This window comes from Gopherus flavomarginatus, chromosome 3, assembly GCF_025201925.1.
Source record: "Gopherus flavomarginatus isolate rGopFla2 chromosome 3, rGopFla2.mat.asm, whole genome shotgun sequence".
NCBI classification, from domain to species: domain Eukaryota; kingdom Metazoa; phylum Chordata; order Testudines; family Testudinidae; genus Gopherus; species Gopherus flavomarginatus.
The window spans coordinates 166190842-166204106 of NC_066619.1; the positions used below are offsets into that span (position 1 = coordinate 166190842).

The 13265-nt window shown below is 40.3% G+C and overlaps 1 protein-coding gene across 1 annotated transcript in view; it reads left to right on the plus strand.

Moving 5' to 3' along the window:
* Positions 1–13265, plus strand: part of LOC127047363 (melanopsin-like) — a 56444-nt gene that overhangs the window by 20253 nt on the left and 22926 nt on the right. Inside the window, exons 5-7 of the mRNA XM_050945482.1 lie at positions 784–955; positions 3052–3207; positions 4360–4467. Coding sequence (XP_050801439.1) covers positions 784–955; positions 3052–3207; positions 4360–4467 — 436 coding nt within the window. The remainder of the gene's footprint in view (positions 1–783; positions 956–3051; positions 3208–4359; positions 4468–13265) is intronic.

Consider the following 13265-nt stretch of genomic DNA (forward strand, 5'->3'; position numbering starts at 1 on the left):
AGACCCTATTATTTTACATGTATAGTTGGGGATTATGTTTTCCAGTATGAATTACTTTGCATTTATCAACACTGAATTTCATCTGCCATTTTGATGCCCAGTCACCCAGTTTTGTGAGATCCTTGTTTAGCTCTTTGCAGTCCGACTGGGACTTAACTGTCTTGAGTAGTTTTGTATCATTTGCAAATTTTGCCACCTCACTATCTACCCCATTTTCCAGATCATTTATGAATATGTTGAATAGGACTGGTCCCCTGGGGAATACCAATCTTTACCTCTCTCCATTCTGAAAACTGACCATTTATTCCTACCCTTTGTTTCCTATCTTTTAACCAGTTACCAATCTATGAGAGCACCTTCCCTCTTATCCCATGACAGCTTAATTTGCTTAAGAGCCTTTGGTGAAGGACCTTGTCAAAGGCTTTCTGAAAATCTAAGTACAGTATATCCACTGGATCCGCTTAGTCTATATGCTTGTTGACCCCCTCAAAGATTTCTAGCCGTTTTCTTATTGTCTGTGCATGATGCAGTTTTTTTAATGAGTTCAGACTAGGTGGGAGACAAGATGTATGCCAACACTGTATCTGTGCTCTCCAAATTCTGGAACTGGCTTGTACAATACAGCAGTTAAGTAATTATGTAGTACAGGATGGCCAGTGAGGGTCACATGTATAGTATTACCATTTGCTTGTTAACTGTCCAGTTCTTAAACCTTGACCAGTAATTTTACAAACTGTGTGTGTATACATATGTATATATATATTTACTTTTCATGTTTCTTAGGTTCCTATGTGCCAGAAGGGTTGATGATATCTTGTACATGGGACTATGTAACCTATTCCCCAGCAAACAGAAGTTACACCATGATGTTATGTTGCTGTGTGTTTTTCATTCCCCTGGTTATAATATTCCATTGCTATTTATTCATGTTTCTGGCCGTAAGAAGTACTGGCAGGTAAGCAGGGTAGCAGGGGTAGTTAAATCTCTTGTCTTCTTGCTGTAAAGCATACTTTAAAGCTCTTGGCTGAAAATCAAGCTGGGCAGTAGATTTATTAATGATGCTGCTTACACTGAATATGTATTCTCCTTTGATGTCCCACAGAATTACAATACAGAGAACTCCTTGCTCACATGCTCCAGATAGACAGTCGAGTTAGCATTTCTGCTTCTATTTATCTATTTTCTCATATTCAGCTATTTTTCATTTTCTTCAGTGTTTGGGTTCATCATTTAAGCCTCCTGGAGGTTATGACAATGAATACATCTGTTATACAGCAAAATGGGCATCACCTGATTTTAGCGCACTCCACAGACTTTAAAGTCCTTGACCTCAAGAGTTTCATGTATTGTAGACATTCCAGAAATCACAGCTTTTACAGCTGAATTCAGGGAGATGAGATGGGCCATGGTGCATACACATCTGTTCGTGCATGCATTTGACCAAATTTCATGCAAATATACAGGCAGGTACAAATTGTTTTGCACATGACTCTCAGCCTTCTCTTGTAAATATTTGAACTAAAAATTTGGCCTGATCAGAGATCAAAAAGGGAACTCTCTCTATTGTTTTGCCTCTCAATATGTACATATTACTCATTCGGGGCCTAATCCAAATCCAGTTGAAGTCTGTCAGTCTTTCTACTGACCTGAATGGGATCAAGCCCTGTTGCCCTGTTTCAGCAAAGTAACTAATTCCATGCCTAACTTTAAACATGTTTAACCCCCAACGACTACAATGAGACTTGAGCACATGGTTAAGAAGCTTTGCTGAATAGGGATGGACTTGCATAGGTGCTTACAGTTACACACTTGCTTGTGTGCTTTTCTGATTAGGGGGTTGTGAATGCTCTCTGCAATTGCAAATTTGATAACAAGGAATGGTAACTTGGTCCTTTAAGCAATATCACTACATATGAGCATTCAGCATGGCTGCTGCAAGAATTGAATATGTATTCTTCTTGCCAACACAGTGTCTTCTGCAGGCTTCTTCCATAGTGCATCTATTTGTGTATTATCATTTTATGGAAACAGCTCATCACAGCGCTAATTTGCATAGTGGCCTTCCTTTTTAAGTAAATCTTCACTAAAATTGTTTGTTTTTATGCTAAATCCTGTCAGACCAGTTTACTATAAATTGCAGGATATTAGTTGATTTTACTGCCATAAAAAAGTGATGATGATATCTGAAGAATCCCCACACAATAGCTGTGAGAATTTCTCCAGGCTTGTATTAATGATTCCTTCAGAATATCTGCAGCTAAACCATGATCTCCAAAAAATATCCCTAAGCAAAAATTATGTCATCTCTCATTGGCTCAAATACCACTGTCCGATGGATAAACCTGCAGGAGTGTGAAATAGCCCCCTTAAACATTACGTGCCAGCATACAACACCAATATACCTGGCTCAGTGAGTTGGAATCTGTGGAGTTCATTTGACATCATCTCCTCAAGAGACAGGAAGGAGTCAGTGGAAGTGTGTAGGCAGCAAGGAGCGCTGCCCTTGTGAGGAGTGAATCCATGCATAATACATGAAATCCCCAGAGATGAGATCAGCCCTGATGACAGCTCTGTTGTCTGGCCTCCCACCCAACCCTGCCAGCATGGCTCCTCAAGGAAATGAGTAACCTCCTTGTGCCTCTGGCACTGTCGCAGAGGGCAAGGAGTGGGATTTTCTGCTCATTCGCTACTGGAGATCTGTCTGGTCCAAAAGGACTATGCTACTCCCCAGCTGTGTTAGCCTCATCCCTCAGAACTGCACAGCCCCATCTGGGCTGTTCTTGAGGACAAAGAGTGAGCATGTCACGGAGGCAGTGTCTCTCTTCCTGCTTTCTCCTTTTGGCTGTTTTGAGGCCATTTTACATGTTTACTCCCCTTTGCAGGGTGTAGCAGAGTAAGATCTTTATCCTTAAGATATTAAATAACTGAGTATATTTGGGCAGGGAAAGATAAAGTGTGCGCTCCATTTTATTTATTGTTAATAATGCATTGTGCGTCTTGTACCAAACGTTTTCTTACACTGGGTGACTTCCCTTGTTGTTCTTCTCACAGGGATGTTCAGAAGCTAGGGTCCTATGGTCATAAATCCTACCTCTCGCATTCCATGAAGAATGAATGGAAGCTGGCAAAAATTGCTTTTGTGGTCATCGTTGTGTTTGTCTTGTCTTGGTCTCCATATGCTTGTGTCACCATGATTGCATGGGCAGGGTAAGTAGAAATCTGGTGGCCCTTAGTCAAGATAAGTTAGTAATGAGGAGCAAGTGATCTAGCCTGAAGCTGCCCTGAGATATTTCACAGAAATCTGACTCCTCCATGGATTGTAAATGAGATTCAACTATAATCAGTGTTGTCACCCATAAGGAGTTCATCTTCCTTTTAAAAGGAGTTAAAATAGACACCAGATTAGAGGTGATATATCATTCCTCAGGATAGCCCTTTGAATAAAAGAGTACAAGATTAGCTAGTTCTTACATGAAACTTCATGTGCTTTTTTTTCCTGAGCACAGATTTTTGTTTTCACTTCCTTCATGCTGCTTTGTGTGTGTGTGTATTCTGATTTTATGCAGAGTAATCCTAGGCATCTCAGCAGATGATCACTCTCCTCACATCTGATCTCTCAAGAATCCCCCTCCTCAAGACAGTGACCAGTAGAGAGAGAGAGAGTCAAGAGGCTTTTTTACCCATCTTTTTTAATTCAGAGCTCATGTCCTCCTCCCTTTCCCAGCTCTCCCCTGTAGGGGGACCTCTTCCCCTGTTGATGCACATTCAACTTCACTGATATTGTAGGAGTTACATGATTAATGGAAATTTAGACTCCTCTTAGCAGCTGGAAGAGTTTGAGGCAAAAACAGCTAAAGCTGATCTCAGCCCACTTCCCCTTTTTCACGCTCCTTTCTTTTCAGACACTGGAATTTCAGTCTCCTTGATGCCCTTTGGTGTGCAGAATGAAATTGATACTATGGGGTGGCAATATGAGATTTCCATTCTGAACTGGTTTTTATTACCATTCCATGCCTATCTTGTTCTCCACATTAACAATCTCTTCGCCTGCTTCTGACTAGCAGAACAACAGAGAAAGAAGTGATTGTGTGTGTTCTGGGTGCTTGTCGTTCTTAGAAACAGAAAAGTCATTGGTTGGTGGCCATTCAGCTTCTCCAAGTAAATGTAACCAGTATGGCACCAAATCATGGTGGTCTTAGTCTCCGCAAGGAATGCACTGAAACAAATTAACTTTTCAAAGCTATTTGTTGTCAGACCATCACAGGACATAGTCACTCAAGAAAGAGTAGTTTGTTTTGGTAATTTAGTTAACACACATCCATTAAATACATTTGTGTTTTTGTTTTTGTTTAATTTTAGCCATGGCAACACTCTAACTCCATATTCTAAGTCTGTGCCAGCTGTTATTGCCAAAGCTTCTGCAATCTACAACCCTATCATCTATGCAATAATTCACCCGAGATACAGGTACAGTGAACACAGTACAACTGTCTGTCAGTACACATACAGAGGTGTACATTAACAATAATCCCTTCTGTGGAGGGCACTTCACTGCAGGAGCAAGTGGGCACAGTGCCATTGAAATCAATAGAGCTGTGCCCCCTTTTGTCAGTGGTGTATATGGCCCAATAGCTGTAAAATGTGGGTTGCAGGATAAAAAAGTTATTGCAATTGCACAGTGTTCCCTAATATTTTTCATCCATGTGCAGAATGAATTTTGTTATGTGCACCAATATCAAGGTAATGTGCAGATGGCCCTGGTGCCCTTCTGAGCCCCAAACCCTGCCCCCCTCTTGCACTCCTAACCTCTACACTATGTTCCCTTCACTCTAACCACTACATTCCCCTGCTGTGCCTTGAACCCCTGCACTTTTTCCCCTTTACCCATAACCCCTCCTGCGCCCCTAACCCCTGCACTGTGCTCCCATCACCCATAACCCCTGCATCTCCTTCCTGCACCCATGAATTTTCTGAATGAGGATGGACTATTTGCACTATGCCATCTTGCTTTTTGAAATCCCAGTATACCTAAGTGCAGCAAATCTGCTGTGTGATTGTTGTGAATTGTTTCCTGATTTATTTCTTTTTCTCCTGTTTATTTCCTTGCTGGTTCCTTCACAACTGGTTTATGGGTTTCTGTGCTGAAGTATTTGAATTCTGTTTTACCCACCACCTCAATGAACCAGAGGTTGAGGGGGTATAATGACCATCCATTCCCATATAGATGAGAACATTATGTAGGTGATATTGGGGGTGGGGCGGGGCAAAGGGAAGGATTCTACCCAATCACATGGATGAGGACACCCAAAAAATTAGGGTGAGACTAACTGGGGAGAGGCGCATATGGGTTAGGATAGTACTTAAGAGTGGGTGGAGGGATAATGTGATACATCTTAGGCAGACTTCCAAAAGACCAGACATTCTTCGATTCTCAGCACAGGCCCTTTTGCAATCTCCATTAGTGACTCCTTCATGGCCTCGACAATGTTCCCACAAGATCCAACTTGTTCTTCCTCTGCTACCATAGGAGAAGCCTGGGGAAGCACACATCGTGCTTTTCGTAAAGGTCATTAATCTAGTCTTTGATTTGTAAATGGCTGAAGCACTGCTGTTCCATAATAGGTGATTTTTTAAAAATACTGAAAATCCTTTAGCAGTCTGAAAGGAGTCTGTTCCACAAAAGCACTGCCTCATCTTATACAAGACAAAATATATCAAAGGGCTGGGGTCTTTCAGTGGCACAGTCCCAAAAGATATTAAAAAGCACTAAACCTCAGGTCTAGTGAGGTGTCCGACTGAATGGTGTCAAACTAGCACATACTTACACTGCATTTCCCAGCAGCAGCTTAAGCCTTGGACTTCCTTTAAGCCAGAGGCTTTTCTGGGAGTTGCTGTGAAATTTCATTCCAGATAGACCACTGGCCTTAATGATGGCGTGGGTCCAAGGACACCCAATGTGGCTGATTGTCATCAATAATTATGTTGGATATTGTATAATTGTTCCAGCTAACAGTGGGAAAGCTCGCTGGCTGATGGCCACTTAGATTTTGCCTATTACAAAGAGATATAACCAAGATCAAGCACTAGCTCAAATGTAGCAATTTCAAAGATATTTAGCTTGTGCTATATCCATCAACCTAGGGCCACGTCCAGACTAGGGTATTAAAATCGATTTTAGATACGCAACTTCAGCTACATGAATAATGTAGCTGAAGTCGAATTTCTAAAATTGAGGTACTCACCCGTCCAGACGGCGCGGCATCGATGTCCGCGGCTCTCCGTGTCGATTCCGGAACTCCGGGTTGATGGAGTTCCGGAATCAATGTAAGCGCGCTCGGGGATCGATGCATCGCGTCCAGACTAGACGCGATATATCGATCCCCAAGCAATCGATTTTAACCCGCCGATGCCGCGGGTTAGTCTGGACGTGGGCTAAGAGTCATCTCCATGGCTAAAAGAAGAGGACCATGAAAACTGAAAACAAACCCTAAATTGGAATGGGATTGCAATCATATTTTTTTCTATCAAATTGGGATGTGGAAAGCAGAAGATTCCATTGTATATTTTTCTGCTCACCATTCTTTTCTGGTTTGTTTTCTAACTTGGTAGGAAAGAGTTCAGGGGTGGTTTACACCCGTAAGAGTTCTAAAATGTTTGATTTCTAAGAATCCTGTGAAAACACTTCTTTTTCACACAACTTTCTGTCCAAATACATATTTTCAACAGAAAATATGTGACTTTTTAGAAGGAGAATTTCTTCTAACCATAACTGTTTTTCATTATTTCACATGATTCGCCAACAATTCTTTCAAGGAGTATCTCTTGCAAAGCGACTGTATATATAATAGCAAGCCTTTGAACAAAGTAAATGTGTGAGGTGATGGTAAATATATAAAGAATTGTACCACTAGATGGCAGTGTAAATTGTCTATAAGATTTTATTATCAGTAGAGGGGGAAATTGCAACATTGTCTCATTTGGAGCTCTAATTTTTTCCCACAGTTGGATGCTGGGAAAACCCGGATAGTTAATTACTTTGAATATCTGATATGTAATTAATTAAGATATTGGAGAAAAAAGATTCATATAAAAATGAGAACATATTTTTCTGAAAATTAAACTCCAAATTAGACAATTTTGCACTCCAACATTTTGATTTCCTGCTTAATTTCAGAAGACTGTCAGATGTCTTGAGTGTACAGTAAAAATTTTTGTACCACTTTACATCTTAATTGGTTTTCACTAGAGTTGACTAGCTTTTCTTCGCTCATTTCTCTGCCTATGGGGACCAAACTATTGAAAGCCTGGAGAAGAGAGAGAGTCTATCCCCTATCAGAAACATAACTCTTAAAAATCAAGAGCTACTGAAGAATCAAAAATTGCCAGTATCTTTTTTGTAGTTGGCATCTGCCCAGACTGCTTAGAGGGGCAATGTCAGATCTCCCTGTCTACTTTCAGAAGTCAGCAGCCTCCAGTGGTTTGCAGAAATAGAGGAAAGTATAGTATGAGGCTGGAATTTCTGAGCCAAAGTTACTTTTTCCCACGATTTCATGTTTATATTTTATGTTTGTAAAGAAATAAATTACTGTTCCCTAAATAAGCACTATGCTGTAGGAACTGCTTCTGAGAGTCTTTGTATATTGAGCAGAGTTCCTGAACCAAAATATTATGCAGCAGGGACTTTTCAAATGTGCTCAGCATTGGCTTAATTTTATTCTCTTTGAAGTTAGTGGAAATGTTCCATTTATTTAAATAGGAACAAAGTTAGGTTACCACTGAGCACTTTGAAAAATCCCATCCCTTCTTTCCCATCTGTATTTCCATGACTACAGACACCAGAAGTGTTCATGAAATCCTTGTGAAAGCACTTTATGGATCTGAGAATCATCCAGTCAGAGAGTAGAAGCAATATTATGTCACTTAGGAGAATGAATCATGCAGACCACATAGAAAGTTACAAATAGCGAATAAGTCGACACGATGAATAGTTTGCAAGCAGTCCATTGATGGAAATATATATGCATATATCATTCCCCAATAAGTCTGACTAATGAGCAAATATTCCAAGATCAAAGTCTGTTTATGGATAATTCACAAACAGTGAAATGGTCTGGATTAATCAAATCATCCATCCAACTCTAAATATCACAAAGATGAGACATTTTGTTCAGTTTTTGACTATGAACAAAACAAAACAATTTTGTCTTTGATCTTCTGACTTGAGTGAAACCAACTTTTCCCTTTTTGACTTTGATAGGTTTGGATGGTACACATGAGTCACAGAGTTCAGGAATAGTGAACTAAAGAGTTCACACACAGTGCAGGACGTTTCCTTGTGCTGAGAATTGCTGTTGGTAGTGGGATGAATTTAAAAAGTAATCAATGTAAGGAAACATACTGTAAAAATATGTTGTAAATAGGTAAGCCAAAAAAATGACTGCATATAATAGAGAAAATAGTGCTGATTCCAGTTACAGTCGTAGCAACATCAGGAATTTCTTTAATAATCATGGCATGTGTGCTCTTTTTAGCCTTGCTAAGGTCCAGTAAATCCTGTGGAAGTTCATTAGTTGGACTGATCAGGTGTTTATTCCTAGATACCTGCTGAAAAAGCACTATCCAAACACTGACTTAGTCGTTATTGGATTACTAGGAGTTCATTCAATTTGAAATGATGATTTTATATCCAGAATTATCTTGCTGTTAAAGCAGGATCTCAATATTACATCTGGTTAAAATTTTTCAAATTTTAAAATTTTTGTCGGATATTTTTGTCTGAAGTGTCAATGAAAAAATTTTTTTTTGTTTGCAAAACATTTTTCATTTTTCAACCAGCTTCACTTGAGACGTGAACAGCTACATTTCCTAATACACCTCATCATTTTTCTCTATGCCAGTACAATAAGCTATAGTATGACTTGACTTGAAATTCGCATGTTCATTCTAATGGCCTGGAATAAACCATCTCTCCATGATAAAGATCACTGGAAATAACAAATTTTTTGAAAACCACTAAATATGGAGAAAAACTGTACATAAAACTAAAAAAAATTACTTGATAAAAAGTTTAGCATTCATTTCATTTTAGAATTATTGCTGTTACTTTCACTGTGATTTGAAGGGATTTATTTAAATGATTGGTTCATTCAAAACAAATTAATTTTTTTTCCTTTCTGTGTTTGTGAATCATTGTCAAGCAGATCACAATGTTCTCAAATGGATTTGTTCAAAATTATTCACCAAATAACTTCCATGAAGAAGTTTTGGTCTATAGCTTATTCTCAGGTAGTTCTCTGCGAGTACTCAATATATGAAATTTGATTACTTTCTTTTATTTCAATTTACTGTAAAATCATCATCCAGTAAGTACCCTTCACAAGCTGCATCCATTTTAAATTTTAAAATGTAAATTATGAAAGCACACTTCAAAATCCATGTTAGCTTCAATGTCCCATTCTAATCACCTCCAGAAGACTAACATTATTATAAATCCTGTTCCTCAATACACCTGTTCCTCACATGCCCCAAGAAAAAGCTTGGTTTTGCAGTGTGTCCTGATGGCAGTCGAAGAGAGAAGAATGGCAGAGGTGGTCTCCCAGGTAATCTGGTCCTAAACCCATTCAGGTCTTTTGAAGGTTAGAATAGACCTTAAATTCTTCCTGGAAATTCACAGGCAGCTAGTGCAGTTCATGTAGCTCCAATGTTTAATAAGCAGGTTGCCACCATCTTTAGTTACTGAATAGTGATGGGAGAGTGCATTACAACTATCTAGTCCCAGTGTGACAGCAGCATGAATTATGGTAGCAAAGAAGTGGTTGCACTTCTCTTCCTAGCTGCAGGCAGAAAACGGTAGTCTTGGCCGCAGGTCCTATCAGACAATTCAGCAGCAGCCTGGGGTCTAAGAAAATGTCTCAGTCATGAACCTGTGTCACAGTCACTGGTTGCATTCCCTCAGCTACCAATAAAACCATTGCTAATTCTTCCAGTTATTTCTTCCACCCAATGAGCGTTACTTCTGTCTCACCTAGATTAAGGCCTCAATCCTGCAGTGAGCTCCAAAGGGGCAGATCCCTGCCTTCACTCAGCACTACTGAAGTCAGGGAGGGGCTCTGCAATTGCATAGGCGGGACTCTTTGCAAGAACAGAATCTAAGACTAAGCCAGCTACCACTCATTTGGGCCCAAATCTCCTGTAGACATTAAGGCATCCATTCCATTGTCCCAGCAGGGTCTGTAGACAAAGAGCTGGGGGGTCCTAAGACTACCGAATATGATGCAGTCTGTCTTGGATTCCCAGATCATATGATACATTTTTGTTCCTTATTCATGTGAGAGTATCTTTCAGAATCAGATTTCTGAGGCCTCTGTGCACTTTTACAAATGTAATATTTTCTTGAATATTGGAGTATTTGCTGAAAAGTCACTATTTCCTCACACATTCCTGCATGCAAAGTTGTTCAGAAATTTGTTTAAAATGTTGAATTAATGTTGAAGCAATTTTTTTTTTGTTTTTGTAATAGTCATCCAGCTCTAACATGTGCTTCTGGAGTTTAATATATGTTTTTGCTTCCTTCGGTGATATGTGATTCACAAGTGCACAGAGCAGTAGTGGTTGTCCACTGTATGTGTGGCTTGTCCTATCTTATTCATTGTCTTTGTGCGTTTCCGTCTGTAGCAATATTTGCTGGTATTGTGTTGATTGCACTAGAATTAATCTGGAGTAATATGAGGTTGTAGATTTATTATACCAAGTACAAAGGCATTGGGCCAGATTCTCTGCCCTTGAACCATCTGCTTTGCACAACACAGGGAGCCTCAAGGAGCTGGAATCTAGTCATCGCTAAGCAGCTGAGAATTCCCTCAGCAAGGAAGAACCGTGAGTTGGCTTCAAGTCAACATGCCTGGCTCCTGTGCCAACTGACCACCACATCACAGGGGAGTGGGGGTGGTTGGGCGAAGGACCAGAGGGCTCTGCCTATTCTCATCTGCCAGTTTTCAATTGGCATATGGTCCCTTGTGGAGTGTAGCCAACTGGCGTGGATTAGTGGAACCCCCTAGGCTGCTCTAATTTATGCTGGGGCTGGGCCAGCACAGATCAGCCCAAAAACTCAGGGACCCATAACTGTTACTTAAGGCCTGTCTGCATGGTGCAGCAATGTGCATGAGAGGGTTGTGAATTCTGAAGTATTCCAGTGCGTTGCACACAAAGAGTATGGCTACACTGCAACAAAGACATGCGGCAGGGCTGCAGTTGGCCTGGGTCAGCTAACCAGGGCCGTAGCAACAAAGAACGTGGCCCCCTCCGAACATATGTCCGGGGCCCCTTACAATGCAGAAACTAAAATGCGGTATTTATTTTATACAATATACAGGGTTCATATTATGTATACATAGGCCTACAGTGTACATGTATTCCGTATTTACGCAAAGCGCTTCTTTCAAGCCTTGTTCTCCGCAAATTGGTTAATCAATGCATCATAGTCCAGAGATCTGGCAATCTTGTTTTCGACTGAGATAACTGCAAGCGCAGAAAGCCTGTCATCTGTCATGGTTGAGCGCAGGATATTCTTGATCAGTTTCATTCTGCTGAAGCTCCTTTCAGCACCAGCGACAGTAACTGGTGTGGTCAGAAGAATTCTGATGCAAATGCAAAGATTTGGATATATCTCCTGAAGGCTGTTCTTGTATATGTATGTTAAAAAATTGTTTGCCGTGACAAGTCCTCACTCTTTCTCGATGACATAAATAAAACGATTCAATTCCATTATGAGTTCGTTGGCATCAATGTCTCCCATTTTTCTTTCAAAATTTTTGCTGTGATTCTCCAGTTCATTTTCTCTGTGACACTGCTTCAGGCTGATAGCGTTGTACAGAAATCCAAACAACTTATACCACTCCACGAGTTGGTCAAATCGCGACGAAACAGAAGATATGGCCTGATCAGTGAGAACAAGAAAGAACTGCGATTTGAATTTTTCTTCGGCAGAAAGATGACTCGAATCATCAGCACATTCGTAATCAAACACTCTCTTCTTACGTCGCACCCTGGTTTCTGGAAACACCTGCTCAATACCCATATGCTCTGCTATTTCACGTGCATTTGTGACGACAGAGTTATATCCTGTATTTCGATAGTCTTCCAAAAACTTCATTGTAGCACCGACTTCTGCCTGCAGTATGTCAATTGATACATCTGGTGACTGAATTAATTTGCTGGTTTTATTGACTTGAAATAGTATATCGTACCACGTGTACACAGTCAGAACAAAAGGCCACATAGTAACATGGTCTAAAAGCACACCAGCTTCTGTTGCTGTATTGCCATCTTTATTTTCGAGCGCATATTCTCGCAAAGATGACAAAGCGTTGCACAATTTTTCAAGGTGATAACGCAATGGCTTCACAGCATCAATTCTCGACTCCCAACGAGTGTCCAATAACCCTTTAACAGATATTGGCATATGTTCTTGAAGTATATCCTAACGTGAAGGTGAAAAAGAAAAGATAACGTATATTCTGTTAATCAGACCGAAAAAGTCAACGGCATATTTCGATGACTTTGCCGCGTCTGAGATCACAAGATTCAAAGTGTGAGCTCCACATGGTACATACAAGGCACAGTCATTTATTTCTAGCATGCGGGCTTGAACTCCTTTATTCTTTCCTCTCATATTTGCGCCGTTAACATATGCTTGGCCTCTCATGTCAGCAATGTCTATTCCTAAGTGGTTTGCCTTTTCAAGAAATGCTTCCAATAAGCCCTTGCCAGTTGTATCATGAACATTAAGGAAACCAACAAATGCTTCACGAATATTGACACCGTCTTCACCGTTGCATTCAACAAAGCGTAACACCACAGACATCTGTTCTTCATGTGACACGTCGGGAGTACAGTCCAAAATAACTGAATAATATTTTGCTTTTTTAAGCTGCGCTATGTTGGCCTCTTGAATGTTACTGGCAACAAGTTGAATCAGCTCATTTTGGATCTGTGGACTGAGGTACTGAACATGTGTCTCTGCCTTCTTAATCCTCTGTAAAAGTTCGCTGAGGACAGTATCATACTTTGCAAGCAATTCAAACAGTCCCATAAAGTTGCCATTCGAAGGATCGCCGAGCTTTTCATTACTTCCTCGAAATGCCAAGTTTCTTTCGGACAAGAAAATAACGACATCAACCATGCGTTTGACAACATTTCTCCAGAAATCTCTTTCTTTCAGAAAAGCCTGCAGTTCGAGTTGGTCAATCGATGTACGGTTTACTATG